The sequence below is a fragment of the Candoia aspera genome, chromosome 2, assembly GCF_035149785.1.
Source record: "Candoia aspera isolate rCanAsp1 chromosome 2, rCanAsp1.hap2, whole genome shotgun sequence".
In the NCBI taxonomy this organism is placed as follows: Eukaryota; Metazoa; Chordata; class Lepidosauria; order Squamata; family Boidae; genus Candoia; species Candoia aspera.
The window spans coordinates 162,495,654-162,515,674 of record NC_086154.1 but is presented as its reverse complement, the minus strand read 5'-3'; the positions used below and the strand labels follow the sequence as shown (position 1 = coordinate 162,515,674).

The 20,021-nt window shown below is 46.7% G+C and overlaps 1 protein-coding gene across 1 annotated transcript in view; it reads left to right on the top strand.

Annotated features, from left to right (window-relative positions):
- Positions 1 to 6,508: 6,508 nt before the first annotated feature.
- Positions 6,509 to 20,021, top strand: part of TBX15 (T-box transcription factor 15) — a 73,505-nt gene continuing 59,992 nt past the window's right edge. Inside the window, exon 1 of the mRNA XM_063296668.1 lies at positions 6,509 to 6,940. Coding sequence (XP_063152738.1) covers positions 6,739 to 6,940 — 202 coding nt within the window. The 5' untranslated portion in view covers positions 6,509 to 6,738. The remainder of the gene's footprint in view (positions 6,941 to 20,021) is intronic.

Sequence of the window (20,021 nt, the reverse complement as noted above, 5' to 3'; positions counted from 1 at the left end):
GGGTTCGGCAGTCAAAACACCGGCCTGCCGCGCAAGGGCGGCAGAGCTCTGAAAGAGGGAGGGGGCTGGGTTCTGGCCCGGCCTCTCGGGACCCGTTTCCCACCTTTGGTCCCTTTGTCGGACGTCTGAATTAAAGCATGGCCAACTTTGGTTCTCTCTGCCACCGAGGAACAGAGGTTTTGACCTGGGGAGGAGGGGGAGTGCTGCAGATGTAACTGATTTTGGCCTGTGCCCCGTGGTGAAAAGCGTCAGCCAGCAAAGGGTTGGTGAGCACCGGAGTTCAATTGCTGGAGACGCGCCGCGCTTTTCCTTGCTGAGGGAGGGAGAGCGGCAGAGAACCCGCGCGTCTGCTGAGCGGGCAGCGCAGAAAGCCAGGCCAGACTCGAAGGTGGCGGTTGCCGGGACTTACGTGGAGCCACCCTACATCCCATAGAACTGGGACCTTCATTTATCGAGACACAGTGCTTGTCGCGCCTAGGGCAGGTGGGATGATGGTCCAACAAGAACTGAAACCTTCACCCCTGCTCTCGAAACCACGGAGAATTGGGGTAATCGAAGTTACAACCCTAAAGGGACTTGGGGGTTTCCTTCCAGAAACACCTTTTGTATGGATTGCACTTCTACTGAAATTTGCTGGTGGAGATCAAGGGAGTTCGGGAGAAGAAACTGGGGGCGGGGGTCGTTCAGCTCACACTAATTGTGCTTCTATCATACTACGGGTATGATAGCTGTAGTACCAGGTACCTGCAAGGGAAGGTGCTGGAGGTGCAATTATGTGGCCTTTAACATTTCACTGACACAGATCTGGAAAGGAATGCAACTTCCAAAGGTCTTGTTTGTTCATCAGAGCCAAGCTAAAAAGTCAAGCATTGGCGACAGCACCTTTCACCAAAGAACAGGCTGCTTAGATCAGCAACCTGTTAAGTGAAAGCATCTGGGTTTGAGCCACACCAAGTGCCTAATTGGCCAAAGTTGACCCAACTTTTGAGTCTAGCTGCTGGGTTTCTAAGGAAAGATGCCGGGCAGATCGCACTGAACCCAATTTCCTGAGAAAAAGCTGAAGGTCACTTTAGCTCGATAGAAACTTTTACCTTTGACTGACTGAGGCTACATTAATGAAGGAAGTCTGAGAGACTTGATCCCTGAATACTCTTCTCCAACAGATCAGACATCCATGTCCCGTTATCCATACCAGCGTAATCACATTTTGGACAATTGTTGAGAGGCTTTGCTCTGAATCTGTGGAAACAGAAATATTGAGTCCTTGGGCCAGCTTAGAGAAACATTTTCTCAAATTTGGAGATTTGGGTTGTCCTCAGAGGTAAAAGGCAGGCTGACCAATGCAGGCCTGATACTGAAAGAGCCTGAGATTGATAAAATTAGAGAGATCTCGTTGCTGGATTTGTATTTTTTTCCTAGTAATATGCACAATCATGTGTTCATGGTAAAAAAGAAAAAAAACATATTTATGAAGAGTTAGCTAAAAGAATAATTATAGGAAAAGGCCATTAAATTTTGTATCATGTCCCCAGAGGCAAAAGTTCATATTTTATTGCAAACATCTGGCAGGTTTAAGGAGGCTGGCATGGGGTTGGCTTAAAACTGTGTGTTTTAATTCGGGGCAAAAGAGCAAGAGAGGAGAAATTCCTCCAAATCCCATCTTGCCAGAGGAAATCAAAAAGGACAAAAGCCTCCAAGAAATTCTCTTGTGGGAATCTTTTGGAAAGAAAATGGGACTGCGTGGAGGGCTCTGCAGTGGGGGGGAGGGATCCTAGTAGACTGGCTGGAATCGCTCTGCAAGCAGTGAGCAAAAGATTCCCTTTCTGCCCTAAATGATAGGCTGAACTGAGGAATGCTTGAGAGTGTGTGTGTGGGGAAGGAAGCCATCACTCCTTCAGAGCAGGTTCCTGGGCTCACGGAATTGGAGGGATCAGGGATCCACACAGTCAAGGAGAGGGAGCACACACACACACCCGTTTTTAAAAACACTCTGAACAGTCCTGGCCAGCCCTACTAAGCTTCTCATTCATCCCCCTTCCCCAGCTTCCAGCCAGCCCCCAGCCCCCCATCCGAACAGCAGGGGACCCTTGGAGAGCTTGTGTACTCTGCCGGAGAACAAAATTATTCACCCAGGAGCTGGGAGGAGGGTAGCCCCATGCTAGTTAGCTAATAATACATGAGTTGGGGGGTAGAGGTGGGGGTTGGTGAGCGGTGTTCTATAAAGCTACAAGCTGCTTTTTACAGTCCACATGAATGCCCCCTTTTGACAACCACGGGGAAATTGACATACCTGCCATTCCAGGGACAATCGGTTCGAAATTAATCTCCTCTCTTGACAGAGCGCGGTGCTCGGCTCTTCCGACCACTTTAAAGGCCGTTTAATAATGGCAATAACAGCCAGACATCACCGGAGTCCACGCCGGCGGCCGAATGTGGCCAAGTGCTGTGGCGGCCCCAGCGGCTGCCTCAAGTCCCCAGGATAGTGTGAGGCTCGGGTGGCTGCGTGGGGTCCCGGTCGCACCCTGTCATGTTCACTGTTTCAATGTGCACTGTACATCGTAACGTTTCACATGCCATGACGCTGACGCGCGTTGCTGTTGGGAGGGAGCTGCTGGGAGACCTTGTGCCAAGCTCTGTATCTATGTTCGTTTCAATGGAATGTGTTTGGGTTATGTGCTCGGCATGATGCGGACTTTTACACCGCATCATCAGAAGCCTTAGGAGCACCTGGGATTGTGAGATTCTACGGGGGGGGAGGGATCTCGTTTGTACCGAGGGGTTTTTAGTTTGCATTTGGCGCGCTTTTCCCATTCTCAGCTTTCTTTGTACTTGCATACTATTCTTAAATAAACCAGATTTTATTAAGCTCTTGCTTGTGAGTCTGAGAGTATTTTAGGATAGGCAACCATTACACACCCGTCGGTGTTCAGTGCCAGAGCCCGCTTTCGTACTAAGCCGGGACGGAGGCAAATCGCTCCGCTTGGCACTTTCCTGTCTCCTAGGAGGTCTACCATCCCTGTGCTGGCCCAGTATGGGAGGCCCTGTTCCTGGGCAAGGGCGAAGCGGTAAGGCCGGGCGGGACTGGACAGGCCGATGCTCATCTGGCCACCAGTCAGGCCGCGGGGAGTTCAGGGGAAGGTCTGGGATCGCGGTCGCTCAGAGCTGCAGCCTGGGGGGGTGGACAGAAGAGGCAGAGGCCTGCGCAGAGTTGCTGAGCTAAGGCGAAGGGATGCTTGAATGGCGGGCACCAGTGACAGATCGGGGTTGAAAAGGTTCCTTCCGTCCGCGAAGGACCACACCTGTGTGCGCGCGTGCTTGTGACCCCGCGGTTGCGACAGCGGGAAGAGAATTGACATTTAATCCAGACTGAATACAGGCCGCCGTCTGTAATACAAGCTCAGGGGCTGGGCTCAGGGACCTTTCCCAGTCTAGGGACAAACTCCAGTAGGACGCCGGGACACCAGCAAGATGAACGGAGGTTCTTATTCACCTCGCCTGGCTTTCTGGTAATTAAGCAGAGCTTCGGACTGGAAGTTAGCCATGGAGAGACTTCAGAGGCGCTGGGATTAAACTGGCGCAGCTGACCCACTCTGGTCTTGCGCACATTTCCTGGAGGATAAATCCAGCTAATTGCCACAACGTTTATTGGTTATCCGAGGGGCCAGCATTTCCCTCACCCATCTGAGGTATCCTTTTGCCTTGAAGACAGGAGGAGGGGCCGGGAAAGACTGACAGATTCGCGGGAGGGGATCTTCAGTATTTATAAAATGCGGTCTGCGAATGAATGAACGAAGTCCATTTTAAACTAAGGGGAGTATGGGGAGAGGGATGTTCTCTGGAGCTCTCCTGCAGAATTTGATTGGGGATGCTCTATTCCTTTGAAGTGTCAAACAAGACTGGGGGGGGGGCATAACACAATTCCCTCTCTGAATATCCAACCTCTTCTTACTTTCTTCTAGTAGCTGGCCAGGAGATCCATCCATCTCCTTGGAAGCAGCGACGTTCCACAGATGGCCAGGCACGGAGACCTTATGTCTTCATCTGGACGTCGGCGGACGCAAGGCAAAGCGAATTACACACTAGAGCATCAGTCCTTTCGGCACTCCACCACCACCACCACCACACCTCCTGTGGCTCCCAAGACATTCCACTCCATTGATTAATGGCTTTCATTCATAAGGAGAAAAATTTCCCCGATGAACAAATAACGTTATTAAAACTGAGCTTCATTGAACTCCATAGGACTTACTCCCTTTGAATCTCTTTTTAATTCAAAGCACTCTTACTGCTTTGGTTGCTCTGAGGGGAGCATTTAACATTGAAATTAATATTTTATTTAATAAAGAAGACAGTACCAAATGATTTTAAAAGAAAGTAAGTCTTGGTTGGAGAATTTGGGCTTAAACGGGCTTTTAAAAATATTTGTAATTTTTTTAAAAAAAACGTTATCTTCTGGTGAGTCTCTTTACAGCAAAACCTATACCTGTTTGGCTGACCCAAGGAGAGTGCTTGGGAGCCTCTCGAACACTTCTCCTGCCTTCCACTGCAGCCTTTGGGCAGTCCCGAGGCGGGGTTAGGGAGAAGTCCTGCTGGGCAAGCCGGCAGAGGTGAGATTGGCGAAGCCAAAGAGGAAGACAAGAGAGAGCAATGAGGGATTGGGGTATGCAATACGGCGCACCGCTCCAGAATCGGGCTCCGCCCGCCCGCCCGAGTTCCTGACCCGGTCCCGGATTGGGCTTTGCCTGTCTGAACGCGCAACCCAAGGGCCTTCGACGCGTTTGGTGTGGGAAGGGGGGAGGTCCTGCTGCGAAAGGGCGACGCACCTTCCCCCGTGGCCTGGAGGTTCGCAGAAGACGAGGCGAAGGGGGCTTCTCTTCTCCTGGACTCCGGCGCTTGAGCCGCGTTGCCTCGTGGCCGAGCGCGTCCCCAGCGGTCCGTCTTGCCGCGCGCGGCTTTCGCCCCTTCTCGCGCCGGTTACAACTTCGTCCTGTTGCCACTGGGTGGGGTTCACTTTGCGGCTTTCCACTTCCGTTTAGGTTCTCTGCATCTCCTCTTTCTCCTATGCAAAAGCCAACCGCCTGCTTTTGTTGCTTCCTTGTTTCTTTATTTTTGGGAGTCAACGAATACACTTGGTATACGAATAAAACGCCAAAATAAAGATAGACAGGATTAGAAATTATACACTATGTTCCGGAGGAGCCTCCTATAGACGTAACGAATACTGAAAATCATACCTGGAGGCGGTTTTGCCTAAGGGGAATCGTCGATCTGGACAAAAGGCAGTGCCCCGAAATTGCAAGACACGAGCCAATGAAAGCCGTGCATTGGCTCAGTTAGTCCTGCGCATCTTGACAGATCAGTCATTTGCTTGCTAGTATTTGGACCTCGATCTCAGGATCTCAGATTTAAACTGCCCTCCTTATTTCTTAACGAGCAAGGTCTAAAGAACAGCCGCCGCAAAGATTCAAGTGGGGCCAAATGGCAGTCCCAACTGCGTGTCTCGATTTTCCACTAAAATCAGTTAACACGTCCAAATCGCTAGTTTCTTTCCTCGTTAATCTCTGTGTTGTCTGGCCATTATAAATCGTTTTTATGGATGTGGCTTTTTGTAGGTAGATCGATTGATAGGACTACGGGCACGATACATTTCCCGCTTTTTTATACTAAATGTGTTACATATAACAAGGGAAATCCTACCACGGTATAATCTAAGACAGAGTCCTATTAATGCCACTATAGGGACATGCATTATTAGACATACAGTATACGAATTTTTATTAATTGCCGTGATTGCATAGGGCACATATAAAAATCTTGGAGTACAGTAAAATTTTTAGAGTTTCCTAAGGGCAAGTATGCTTCATATATTTTTCCAGATTCTATCCATCAAACTGCTAAATCGAAGTTTGGCTGGATTTTAACAAAATTGCCCTTTTCACCAAAGGCGAACGGTATATAAACACATAAAACTCAATTTACATATTTAAGTTGCAGGGACCGATTGTGGCAACTCCCACTTATGAGTGAGACTTTAGAAAAGGTACTTTTCTCCCAGGTACTTTCTGCTGCTTATATATGTGACCGACCCATAAGCTTTGGGGTGGGGGGTATAGTGTAACATTGTAATCTTTTCTGCATACGATCTTCGGCGCTGCAGAGTTTGCTCCCAGCAGCTTCGCATATTTGGGAGGGGGTTTATGCGAGCTGCCAGGAGGCATCTGGGCCTGGGTGGAGGCTGGGCGCCCGCTCGCCGTCCTTTTAGAGGGAAGGGGGCGCCTGGCTCTCCGCTCCGCAAGAGTTAAGGCCGCGCGCAGCCGGGAAGCCCGGGCGCTTGGCCCGCCCTTTCCTCATTGGCTCCCGCAGCCGCGGTCTCCGGATTCGCCACCTTCCCATTGGGCAGAGACTCTTGACGGGCGCTCGCAGCCGGGACCAGTCGAGGGAGGAAAGAGAGGGAAAGTTCCCCAGAAGTTTGGATCAATCAGAGGAAGAGAAGGAAGGGACGGTGGGGGGGAGATGAAGCGCAGCCCGAGACCGTGACTCTGAGCGGCGCCTTCCGGCCGGCCAACACGCTCGGGACCCATGTAGCGCCAAAGCGGCCGCGGGACGCTCACGTCGGAACGGCCGCTCCGCTCTGCTTCCGCCTGGGCCCGGCCCGCCAGCCCCGTCCCGTCCTTTGCCAGCCTGGCGGCCGGTGGCGCGGCGGCCGTCTGGCTTCGGCACTCCCGCCGGGCGGCTAAGATGAGTGAAAGGAGGCGCTCGGCTGTGGCCCTCAGCTCGCGAGCGCACGCCTTCTCGGTGGAGGCCCTCATCGGCTCACACAAGAAGAGGAAGCTCCGCGACTGGGACGGCAAAGGCCTGGATTTGTCCATGGAGAGCCTCAGCCCCGACGGGCAGCTGCCAGACGCCGACGACCCTGCCCAGTGCCTGGACCTCAACCCCGGTGAGCGTGGCGCAAGGCGGGGTGGGAGACGGCGGGCTCTGGGCCCCGCAGGGCCCTGGCTGCCGTAAGGGAAACTGGATCCGGGACAGCTTAAACTCCGGCTGCCCTGGAGGTTGCCCTTCTACTGACAGCTGCGGGGGAGTGCGCGCGCGCGCGCGCGTACGTACGCGCGGGGGGAGGACTAGCTGTTGAAGTGGAGTCTCACCCGTGAAAATGGTCCAGGCAGCAGCGGCCTTCTCCCCACTTCCCTTTCCACACCGCCATTTCCCTCCCCGCTCACCCCTCCTCGGCAGATACGAGGTACTTTTGCATTAATGGACCGCAAATCGATGGGGGGGGGGCTTATGCTAAGACTGCGAAGACCCGTTTAGCCCCCTTGCACAGCCAAATGAACCCGAGGGTTCTCTAAGGAGGCGCCTTTCTCTTTTCCTGGCTCCTTCCAGGCGCGTCCAACAGCAGCCCCTGCCTTCCCGCTGGACAGGAATAGATAGGCTCCGAGCTATGAATAGCCCTGAATCGAGGCAAACCTCACCTGGAATTAAAAGGGGCCCACCTCGGGGAAAGCCGTCGGCCACCTCCGCCAGTAGTGGGTGGCTGGGGCGGCAGGAAGGGGGAAAAACTGGGATAGGGAAATGCCCCACAGAGTATCTCTGGGGGGAGCGCTCTACCAGGCGCGCATTTAGAGCTTCGTACGGTTCAGCCGGGGACACGGTGGTGTCCAGCAGTTGTCCACGTTTGCGAGGGTTCGCTGAATTGCAGGAGCTGCGGAGGCGCCAAGAGTGGCGGTCAAGCCTCGGTGCCATTTTCGGTGCCACAGTTGGGTTGCCAAAGTGGGGTCAAGAGGGATCGAAAAACCCAGAACGTGGTAACTCACGGGCAAGGCACGAGGGGCAGTGGATCACGAATTGTCGGGAGTGGATCGCGGGACCTTGCCAAGACCGAACTCTCGCTCTTCTCCCCCAGGCAACTTATAACTTATTGGTCATCCTCGAGATTCATGTCCAAAAGAAAATGCAGATCCCTCCCAGAAGCAAGTTTCTTAGAATTCAAGGGCCGCTGAACTGGGCGTGCGGTGGGGATTGGTGTTTCGTTTTCTTCGTCGCCGTCTTCAAGCCGCTGTTTCTATAACACGCATTCAAAGGATAGAAAAACCATCTACTTTGAAAAGTCTTAGCTAAGCATCTGCTTTGGCTTTTCGATTTTCAGTTGTAAGCAGGCTAACATGAGCTTTTCCAGCACCTCTCTTTTTCACGAGGACGGGTTTAAGACAACCGTCCCGCCCCCCCCCCCCCCTAAAAATGGAAAACTACTTAGAGATCAAAATAGAGCCAAAGGCCTGGCAGGTAATCGGCACGCTCTTCTCCTCCAGCTTGATGCAGGGGGGCCCTAGCAAGCGAAGGAACCTTAAAATTCGGTCGGAGAGCCGCTCCGTCGGCCCGGCCGCCTTTGGGCTTTGAAGGGAGAGGGTGCCGGGCCAGACTTGATTCTTCCGTCCCTCCTGCCAATGCACTGCGCTTGAAGGGATGAGCGATCGACGCTGTCTTCCGCCTGACTCGCCGCTCTTCCTTTAAAACAAGCCCCGATGGCCCCGTATCTCGCCCAAAACGTCCACCAGGGGAACCCCAGTTGGGTGGGTTGGGTTGCCAAAGCCTAGTGGCAGGCCCTGGTGAGGCGCGCGCGCGTGCGTGTGTCATTTACTACTCCAGATGCTGAGTGCTTTGAAGGCCGCCGGAGGATGGTGCCGGACAGGTTGGTCTTGCTCGGCCTCTGCGAGAATAGCGGGGACTTGTCCGTGCAATAGCAAGGTTCCAGTCCTCACTGCGGCCCTCCTGCCTGACTCGACTCTGCAGCATCTGGCAGGTGAGCAAGGCCCGCGGGCCCGCCGAGCACCGGCGAGACGCCCGAGCAGGCCTTCCACCAACAGGCGGTTGGGGCGAGGCCCTTTCTGGGAAAGGCAGGGAGTCGGTCTAGCCGGAGTTTTCAGAGTCTCCCCATTTCTCCCCCAAAGGCAACCAGGCTCTCCATGGCTGGCTCAGGAGCACAATCGGCGACTCCTCTGCCGCCTGGGGGGGGCGGGGGGGGGGAGAAAGGCCTTTCCAGGGCGACCGGACTTAGCCGCCCTGTTCCTTGAGTCTCATTGCAGTCTGAGGTGAAGAAACTCGCCTTCCCTAGAGAGAAGAAAAGAGGCCTAGAAATGGTTTTTATTGTAAGAAGTTTGTTCTGCCAATGATTGCTTTTAGAACAGAATGTTACTGAACAAAATAATCTTGGCCTCCAGAAGGTTAGGAAGTTGAACTTTGCTTGAGTGCTTCCTTTCCTTTCCTTTCCTTTCCTTTCCTTTCCTTTCCTTTCCTTTCCTTTCCTTTCCTTTCCTTTCCTTTCCTTTCCTTTCCTTTCCTTTCCTTTCCTTTCCTGGGTCTTGATGCAACCAATTGCTCTTGTGCTCGGGCCAGTGACTGTTTATGCTACATTAGACCCCCGTTCCCGCTGCCTGACGGCCTGTTTAAGCTGCCTGCTCTCTGGGTTTCCCTGCACCCGGCCTCCTCCAGGCCTTTTCTTCGCGGCCGAAACTCCCTTCACTTAAGAGGGTTTTCTAACTCCGTAGTCGGATTCCAACTGAAAAATGTCCTTGAAGCAAAACGCTCCCGGGAGGTGAGTTGGCCCTCCACAGCTTCGTACCGTCCCCCGTCCCCGGAGGACCTGGAAGGGATTTTCGATCCCCGAAGAGCCATTGGCTGGTTTACTCTGGTTTCTCTTCAGATCGTATAGATCTTTCGCCTTTTGGGATCAGGCAGCCTGGAGAAAGCCAGCTTTCCCCGAGTTCTGCCGCTCGGCATCTCCGCGGAGAACTTGACCGGCCGGCGGCGGCCTTAAGCAGAATGGGAGTGCCCGAAGTCCCTCCAAAAGCGAGGACCCTGCAGCTTTGGAGGGTGGCTGCTCCAGCCCAGGACGGATCACTCTAGTCGGAACCGCTGGCTGGCCTCGAGAGCCGAACGCCGACAGCGATTTTTTGCTCCAGGCTGGAACATTTCGTTGTATCGAGCTGGCAATTGCCTGATCATCATTTGTTTTGTTTACAGAGGTTATTATTGTTGTTGTTGTTGTTGATGATGATGATGATTGTTGGCCGCCTAGAGTTACGTATGTAAGATGGGCGGCCACAGCCACATAAATGTTCTAAGTAAACAAATACTGAGGAAGAAATGCCACCGCTGCCCCCCTTGGAACAGCATAGCCGTGAATCCGCATCCCTCCCAAGGGGCAACTGAATTCCTTGTCTTACAAGAGCCGTTTTCACCTCTTTAACGCGAGATTGTATTTTTTAATCGGGACATTTCCTTCTGTTCAGACTGCGAGCATAGGCTGCGATGATAGGGACCTGAGTAGGAAAAACTTGGAGAGCAGCTCTCTTGCAGAGGTCTCCTCGCAAGAAAACGGTTTCCAGCCTGGGGATCGGGGACATCCTATCTTCTTCATAAAGCCACCTCCTCTCTAGTGATTTATCGCTTTTCATCACGTCTCCCAACCATCGCTGTAGCGCTACAAAGCCTGGCTTCATTGCTGATCTCTTAGCCACACAGCCAGGGTTTCAGACGCTCTAAATCGCTTTGATTCTTTTCTAGGGTGCTGAGGTGCGTCGCAGGGCTCCATAAACCTGGCCCCGAGCCCCGGCCTTACTTGCATCCCCGAGTTTAGCTGAGGAGCACGGTTTGCGGCTGCAGCCCGACACTTCGGTGTATCTGGGCCCGGTCTCAGGCAATGAATTTTTGCGAGCCGTTCTTCCAAAAGATATCCGTGGAGATGAGAGCAGGGCTGAGTCGTCTGGAGCGGGGTCCCTCGGCGGGCTCCCTCTGATCGCTTTCCCACTGAAACAAATTCAACCCGGGCATAAAGAGCTCTTTGGGTTTAGTTCGTTGGAGCGCCGTAGCCGATTGGAAGAAAGATTCGACTGTTGAGCATTACAGAGGCCTTCTTTATTCGCTCCTCGCTTTACCTTATCTTGACTTATTTCAGATTAAAATTGTAGTTATTAATTAAACTGTGCGATGAACATGTTTTGCTACCTTAACTGCTGTGCTGGATTTCTCTATAGTGAATAGGAAGTGTAATTAAGAAAAGAATTCGAAGAAAAGAACACACTCAAATTTAGCTGCAATCCAGCAAAAATACAGAGACGTTTTTGCTGCAGTTCCTGAGTGACTGTAGTAAATTTCCTAATCTGTATATACACCAATTTCTCCTAATTTGACAGGAAACAGATTCAGTATAGATAAGTGATAGAGTCCAATATATTTTCAGTTAATAGTACTAAGGAGCACCTACTGACCTACTGGTTTCCTTTTTTTTTTTTTTTATCCCCACACGAAAGTGGTCTTAATTACTTATTTTCGGATAACAAACTCCCAGGCTTTATCTGGAACCTTAATGTAAAGGAATTATTAATAGGAAGAGGCTGTCAAATTGCTAGGCATGCCTGTGAGGGTGGGTAGTAAAAATGTTGATATTTGAGATGTGTCCACATAGGGAAAATGGAAGGATAATATTTTAATATATTGCTTTACCAAAGTTTGTCTGATTTGATTCTACTCTCCTAAAAGTTGTTGCTTAATACTGATGAGCTCACCTTTTACACAGTTAAAAATTACCGTTGCTTGTATAATTGCCTTGTTTCAGGACACCCCCACCCACCCACACCATATTTGGTGCTTCTGTCGGGACACTGAGAGAAAGAAAACAAAATCTGATGGGCAAAAGCATCTCTCTGTTCTTCCAGCGGAATTAGTGTTTCAGGTAGAGCCACAATAGGGCTCTTTGGAAGACGTGTTGCAAACTTTTCGCTGCTTGGGCTCAGCCAAGCTCCAGATATTTGCACTTTATGATTACTGGAGGAGCAGAATCTTTCCTCCGTAGGTTCTTGGGAATGGGTGGAGTGGTCAGCCACTTTCCCGGCTGGTGCCAAATGCAATAACTGCTGGTGAGGACAGAATGCTTTTTAGCTGAGCATGGTTGTTCCATTACACAGTCAGGAGGGGGGCAATTTTAACCATTAAATAATTGGAATGGTGAGCTGGCTCAGGAGTTTGACCATGCTGTCCTTTTTTTGTGGCATGCGGTTTAATCTCTCTAAACAGCCATTTTTGTTAAGCCCTAATGAATACATAATGGCTCTCTGTGCCAGATTGTCCTCAAATTTCTGAAGAGCTTTCACAGTCTGAGGGGAAAGTCGTAAAATGTAGTGTGCATGCATGTGTGTAATCCTAGACAGCGATCTAAGCAGTCCTGGTAACATTACAAGATGTGCCCACATTTCTCTCTCTTGCTTGTCAGCCTGACACCTCCACTTCAGCAGCTGTGGACGGGATATTTATAAAGCTGATGGCCATTCAGCTTGGCCTCTGACTCTTCCCCAGGATCCCAGGCTAGAGGCTGCTTGGGGAGTAGCAGGTGGCCGGAGCAGTTGCCTAAGAGCCCTCAGAGCCTATTTTTCTGTTTGTTTATTGCTCCCATGGGGAAGGGGAATAAGGAAGCATTCCAAGCAGAGTCAGCCTGGAAGCCAAGTTGCCTTCAGCCCAGCTTTCCATGGGCCTGGACCCCCTTCCCGGGAGGCTGCTAGAAAAGGAGCATTGACTTGGGACTATTCCTCAGTGGATCAGCAGATTAACTAAGGCATTCATTAGCTGTCAACCGAGGAGGGCAGCCTTTAATTGGCCCGTCCCTGTGATTACCGGTTAGCAATGAGGGCTTGTTAAGCATCCCCCACTTTCTCTGGCTGATTTCTTCTTGCAGAAATAATTTTTTTCAAACAGTTCGTTTGCCATGAGAGCCTTTGAACGTCACTTTTTAAATTGAGTTTTAGTTGGGCAATGTGTTTTAATTGCCTAACACACATTAATTTAGTAATATTTATCCTCAAAGAACATACCATATTGGATGAAACGCAAAACTGAACGATCACTTCAAGGTAGAGCCAGTTTGCTTCATTTTTTCCAGAAGCTTATTCAAAGAGATTATAATTATTATTATTGTAAGTATTATTCAGTCATTTCTAAAATTCAGTGGGCCATTTATTTTCATGCAGCACCATCCTTTGGATATGTGGTCTTGAAACAACAAAAATAGTGGGGTAGTCATAATGTCCTTTAAAGCTATCGAGTTCCCTAGTATACGCTCACATTTTAGGAAATATGCCAATGTCCTTGCTTCCATTAGGTTCATATAAACTGCTCTTCACTTTATTCATATATTAAGGTCTCTCCCCCCTCCTTTCTTCTTATGTTTTCCCCTTTTTTCAAGTTTAATTTATTTTGTATTTCAATTTTCTGCCCACAAGTGATGTGGGTATGTAAGAATATTATGCCTTTGAAAAGGTATCTGAAATGCCATGGCTTTTATCTGTTGCATTCGGCACAACTGTTTTATTGGCAGAGTTTTAAAAAATCCATGCCCACATTCTCCCAGATTTTCTTTGAGGGTTGAAAGAAACTTTGCAACAGATTTAGAACTTTTGGAGATGAGGGGAGAATGAGAAGGGAAGTTGTATGAGGCAAGCTGAAGAAGGCTTCTTTGACGACATCTTCTTGGATATAGCCCCCTAGACCCAAAAAAGAGCATGGTGCAGAAGGGGAAATGATGACAAATAGGAATATCTTTCCTTCTCTGGGGCAGTCACAAAACACAATTAAGCCTGAAGGAGGTGTAAGTATCCCGGGGTCTCTTGCCCATGGCAGATCATTTAATGTATTTTTTTCTCAATTACTTACAGCAAACATTTTCAACTTGTCCTAACCAAGAAGAGTTAACCATCTCTATAGGAAACGGCAGGCTACACCCTACATTGTACAAGTGAACATCTGCTTGCCCTGTCAAAATTCTGTAACTTTTCTCCTCCCTGCAGCCTCTCAGACCTTTTGGATCTTCCTTGGAGATGGTTCCAACTCTCCAGGCAATATTTCATGGGGTATGTCATGGGCTGCAGAGGGAAGTCATGCTGTGTTGGCAGAGGGTCTTTCATGGATAGAAATCATTGCACAGAAAGCTGACCTGGATCAAATCGGACCAGTTCATCTGCCTGCTGACAGCATTAGCTCTCCATGGTGTCAGAGACAAGTTTTTTTGCAGCCTAATTTGGAGGTTTCCAGGAACAAACCTGAGACCTTTTGAATCTTTACCCACCAACAATAGCTGCAGTGACAAATGGCCTTCTCATGCCAATTCATGTTCAGAAAATATTTTTGAAATGGATAGCAAATAAATTCTGTTGTGTGGATTGTGTGGATTGCTGATATACAGAAATTTAAAAGGTTTATTTAATATTGAGAACCAGTTTGGGCTACAGGTTAAGAGGTTGGCTTAGAACTGCAGAAACCAGCTTCAAATCTACTTTCCTCCCTGGAAGGGTGACTTTGAGCTAGTCGCTTTCTTTCAACTCAACAAACCTCAAAGTGTTGCTGTTGTGGAGAAAAATTGAAGAAGGAATGCATTGCATGCCTCCTTAAGCTCCTGAAGGAAACATGGGAATAGGGATCTAAGAACTAAGGAGAAGAATTAATTAACTCAATATATGCTTTGGACTCAAGGAGCTGAAATATTTGTAGAGCCCTTGATGAGGCACAGTATTTAATAATAAGGGGATAACTCAGTGACCACAAACATTAGAGGAACAGTACAGTTACATCACTGAGATGCATTGTATGTTTATGATCTTGAGCTTCTATTCTGTCGAAGTAGTGTATTATTTTAATACTACTACTTTCATCTTCTTTTGGAAATTGATACACATGACAATTAAAAGTCTAGCCTCACTCAAGGGAAAGCTGTGAAATTAATTTTAACCAAGGAGGGAAACCAATTTTCCACCAAATCTTAAATGTTTTTTTCAGCATTCTCCCTCCCCTGAAAGGGAAAAAGATCAGTTGAGATTATTAAGGAAAAACAAAACCAAAGGGTAGAAAGTGTAGAAAAGAGTATTGCTGGAAAATTCATTATTTAATGTGACTCTCATATGTTCCATTGACATCAGTGGGTCTGTTCTAAGTATAAATAAGTCAGAATTCAACTTATAATATATGGATAGTGCTTGTAGCATTTAGAAATATACTCAGGACATAGTCAATTTTATTTCCCACTAGAATACTCTGAAATGTATCTGCATTTGGCTAATTCACATTCTAAATATTAGTATCCATAAATTATAAGTGTGCCCTCGTCTATGCCCACATCTCAGAAACCAGGCTAAGGGCACAGTTTTTTTTTCTCCATTTTAATTTTCCCAGGAGCCCATTGGTATCCTATCTATCTATCTATCTATCTATCTATCTATCTATCTATCTATCTCTATCAAATTTATATAGCTGTCCATCTCACAACAAGTGACTCTGGGTGGTGTACAACAAAACTAAAAAACAGTTAATTAATAAATGCTAAACATTATTAAAAACATTAAAAACGATAAAAACAAGACTAAAAAGAAGGGATATTAGATGAAGAGACAAATAGATAAGTAAAATTGGATACATTTGGTCATACACTGGAAGCGTTCTAATGTGAATCAGTCTAGCCACCAGCTATAAACCCCAGATCTGGTCACCCAATCTTGAGAAGAGGAGGCATTTATCTCTGTCTGGGAGTGGGTTTGTCTTTAGGAATCTGTATTTCGTTTTAAGAAAAAATTCCTATGGTTAGGAATTCCTTCTACTTTTTCCTGCAGGAAGTAGAAATAAGGAAGGTATGCACCTGCACCTGAATGAGGTTGAATTGGATATGAATGAAATGAGAAAAAGTATTGTGAGAAAGAGATGCCTCTTTTAAATGGTCCCCCTTGGTGCGGGGTGGGGAAACTGGCCCCTACAAACATGAAAAAAGATGTTGAGATCTGCCTTTGTTGACTGGGTTGTTTAAAAAAAATTTTCTACAAAAGATTTAAAATGTGACACACATTCCCAGCGTTCCAACAGTCTATCCCTCCACCAGAGCATTTCCGTGATCTCATTCTATCATAGGCCAACCTTTCTCACTGCCATAAGGATATAATAGGGGTGCATTTTGAGGGGGTCAAATTAATAGCTTCCCTGGAAATGCACTCAAGGCTGTAAGAGATGCAGAAAAAGAGCTTGCTATGTGTTGACCTATGTCGTCATTGAAAGAGATTACCTACGTTTTAAATAATCCCCCATTTCCATATAATATGATTGTCTTACATATGTAAGCAGGAGAAAGAAGTGGGATCCAAAAGACGTATGTGTCTGGGCTGTGATTTTGAGGCTATTCCAAAGAAGTCTCATTACAAGCAACATTCAGAACATGATGTCCAAATTGTCTGTTTTCCTTCTCTTTTCATATTATCATATTAAATACCAGCACAACTCAGCCTCCTCGAGCAGCATCACCCTCAACATCTATCCATGGCAATCTTCAGAGAAACTGAAGCCCACACCCAGACCCAAATGGGAAAAAAAGGAGGGAGAAAAGGAAGTAAAAGCTTTCTTTTCAAGCTTCAGAAAAGGCTTGGCAACTTATCTTTACCCAGTCATGCTTCCCTAGCTTTATTGGACTCCAAGGAGGGCTTGAATGAGTAAAGATTCACTGCAGACATCTTAACCATTTGGGATGTATATGTTTAGGGTTTTGCATATTTAAAAAATGCCTTTATCCAAAAACTGGTTCAAGATTACATTTTTCTATTGATACATTCAAGTCTTCCACTGGAACTTGAAGGTATGAGGCAGCCTGCAGTGTATATCAATTATCACAGTTTGCTTTTAATGCATCTTTTAAAATCCATTTAAGTTTCCAGTGCAGGCCTAATTAAAAAGGCTTTGACAGCATTCTGCATTAAATATAGATGTTGACTTTTAAGTAACTTCAAGCATATTTTTCTCGCTCTGTCATCCTTTGCTCTTCTGCTAATATTGCATTTAACCACGCCAGCAAAGTTCTACTAATGTTAGCAAGACTTTGGGGAGTTGCCATAGCTTAAGCAAATGGAAGGCTCCATCTGGAGCTAGAAATGGGAGTTTTACTTTTGATACATCTGTAATGCAGAAGTGGCACATTTGCAACTATTTTGTTCTTAGTTAATGTTTCCTTCTGAGGCATTTTTTTTTCAAAAAAGTAAGTCATAAATACACCATTGTCAAAATAAAAATGGAATTTGATGGTGAATACTTGTATTTTATTTTTGAAAAAGCCCACTTAGGAGTTGGGGAAGGATTTCAGCTAGACTGCTGTCCAGATAAGACTACCAGATGAGGCAATTCACGTTAAGCAAGTTAAGCATGCAATTTAATTTACCCTTCTTTTTGTTGTTGATATTTGAGACAAACCCATTTAGTACATGATTTTGAATAAAATGAATGAAAAGAAAAATTGATCCTGAGCAATTGGTGAAAAACAAGGATGCTAAAGTAGGAAAGTAAAAAATATGAATTGTCCACCTCTCATTGCCATCATTTCTGGAATGATCTCCTTCCATAAAAATAAATTTGTCCATAAAATGAAAACTAACAAACAAACAAACACAGAGAACAATATGAAATATGGCGCAGCTTTCCTGTAAAATGGGACATGAACTTTGTTTTGGCCTTGTACTTCCTTTGTTTGCCCTGCTGAGGGCTACAGGAGCATTGGCAGGGATGATGTGAAGTTACCAAGAAGGGTGGGACTGAAATTCTTAGATTTATTTTTGTTTGGAAGGACTTTGGAGGCAATAGAGAGATTAAATTGGTGCCTTAAATCTGCAGAAGCTCAATGTGCCCATTTGTTCCTTAACCTCTTCAAAACGGGGAAAACTAGCCCAAGTTCTTTGGTGTTGAAATTATATTGGGGTCACAGGGTATAACTGTTTGCCTTAAGCTTTGCAAAGTTTGCTCTTTTTAATCCTTAAAACCATCTAGAATCTTCAGAATAAAACAAGTTTAGCTGTACTCACTCTGGGTAGGTGGAGGGCTGTAAATAAAGTATTGGGGACCACATGTAGCCCACAGACCACAAGTTGCCATCTGATCCAGGCTGTAAAAATCTGGACAACTATTAGATGGCATAGAAGAGACACTGCAAACTCTTTTCTGCCCTCTAGTGGTCACCTGAAATTTTGCAGCCCACATCTGATAATCTGAATGAAAGTAGAAGCTTATCAGTGAACATAGATTTTCATAGAAAATTTGCTTGCCCTAAAACTTGCAATGTTGCAACAGGAGTTGCAGACATTGTGTGGGCTGGTACAATACCTTGTCTACTGCAGCTGGGATTAGCATTTCATTTAGTTCACGAAATGGGACCAGGTTGTGGATGTATAGCTGGTTGAGACAATCAGCTTTGAATTGGAGTCACTTCTGCAAGGTGTCTGTGTGTATTTGTTTACTTGTTATGGACATGCCCAAATATTCTGTGCAGCTCAAGTTGGCCTATAGATGGAGAAGCATCCTAGAGACAATGCAAGCCAAGTTTTTAAGGTCTATTTGCCACAGCCTGGGGCACCCCCAACACAGTACTTGGACTTGTGTCTAGGATTCCCAAAAGTGAACACAGGGCATGGGGACTATCAGTGGTATACTGCTTAAAGATCAGATTTTTTTTTCCTGCAAGGTTGCTACCACTAGTCTTAGCTGGCAATTGTCATTCACTACGGACAAAAGTTGTAGAGAGAACCTGCAAGATATCTTGTCCACCCTTAACACCTCTAGCTTGAGGAAAGGATTTTTCAGGGCCAGGCACAACATCCTTCCATCTGCACTGTTATTTGGCAGAGATGCCAATAGTCTTCTTTCTCAGTGTGCTTGTCCTTGTGACCCCAGGAAAATTGATTCAGTTCAACATGTCCTTTTTTATTGTAACTTTTATAAATATCTTTGAAAGGACATAATAACCCCTCTTTTACTAAATGGATCTTTCTTTGTATTTTCCTGTTGTTAGTTTTTAAACAAATAAAAAGGAAGGGCTGGCTGGGGAGGAAAGAAACCTGCAGATCACAATTGGGAGTAATTTGCTATGTCATCTGTAGTAGCACCCACATATTCCTTTCTTACTTATGGTCAATGCTAATCATGTCTACAGTAGCATGTCATGCAAATAATCCTGCGTGGACTCCTTCATTTAGAGGGATTTGTGGTGTCCTTTTTTAAAATAAAAAATAGTGTTGTAACATTTATGATATAGATTTCCTAAGGCCTCCATTTCAAGGACGATCTGCAGTGGAGATAAAAAAAGGCAAGATTATGGTGCAATTGGTGCCCACATCTTTTTTTTTTTTCATGTGCACCACACATGCAATGTGGATAAAAAAGGAGAGGCTCATGGCTGCTGTCTTGATTTTTTTTTGACACACCCTCCCTTTGCCAACACCCTGCTGTTCCTCATCTTGTCCTACATGGAAATCTTGCTTCATAATGAAAATGTTGGGAACAAGCCTTTCTCTACATCTAAACATTCTATGAGTTGAGGATATTTCTAAGAAAAAGCCCAACACCATTTTATTTTACTGGGTTGGGGAGAACATCTTTGTAATTTAAATAACTTTGTAATAATACTGGCGCTACTATCACCAAAGATATTGTAAAGGTCTTTGTATGATTTATGGTACATACGAATGCATTGTTTGAATGATAGAGTACTTCTTTGGGAGTAATTGTAAGGAAAATGGGGAAATAAATTCATGGCATATTGTTGTGAATTTGCCCCACCAATTCATGATAACATTATGGGGAGAGACAACACTGTGTTGAGTGTGAAAGAACTGAGGGTGAAGAAAAATCTTTGGGGCTCTCTGACCTTACTTTGAAACAGTTACACATGGTTCAAGCTGCAGATAATGACAACTTTCTCAGCACTTTGCAAGAAGATTCACACAAGCAACTTCATCATAGATGTAGCCAAAGGAAAGAAGACACATGCCCAGTTACTGGGAAGGATTTTCATTCATGTGGCTTTAAGAAATCATTACGCCAGCCTAGCTATGCAAGGCAAAGTGCTTACCTTCCAAGCACAAACAAGAAGGATGCTAAATTCACCCACCTGACATTTGAGAATTAGATCCTAATCAGGGTGCAAGGCAAAGTGCTGCCTATGCCAATGCAACCTTACTGAG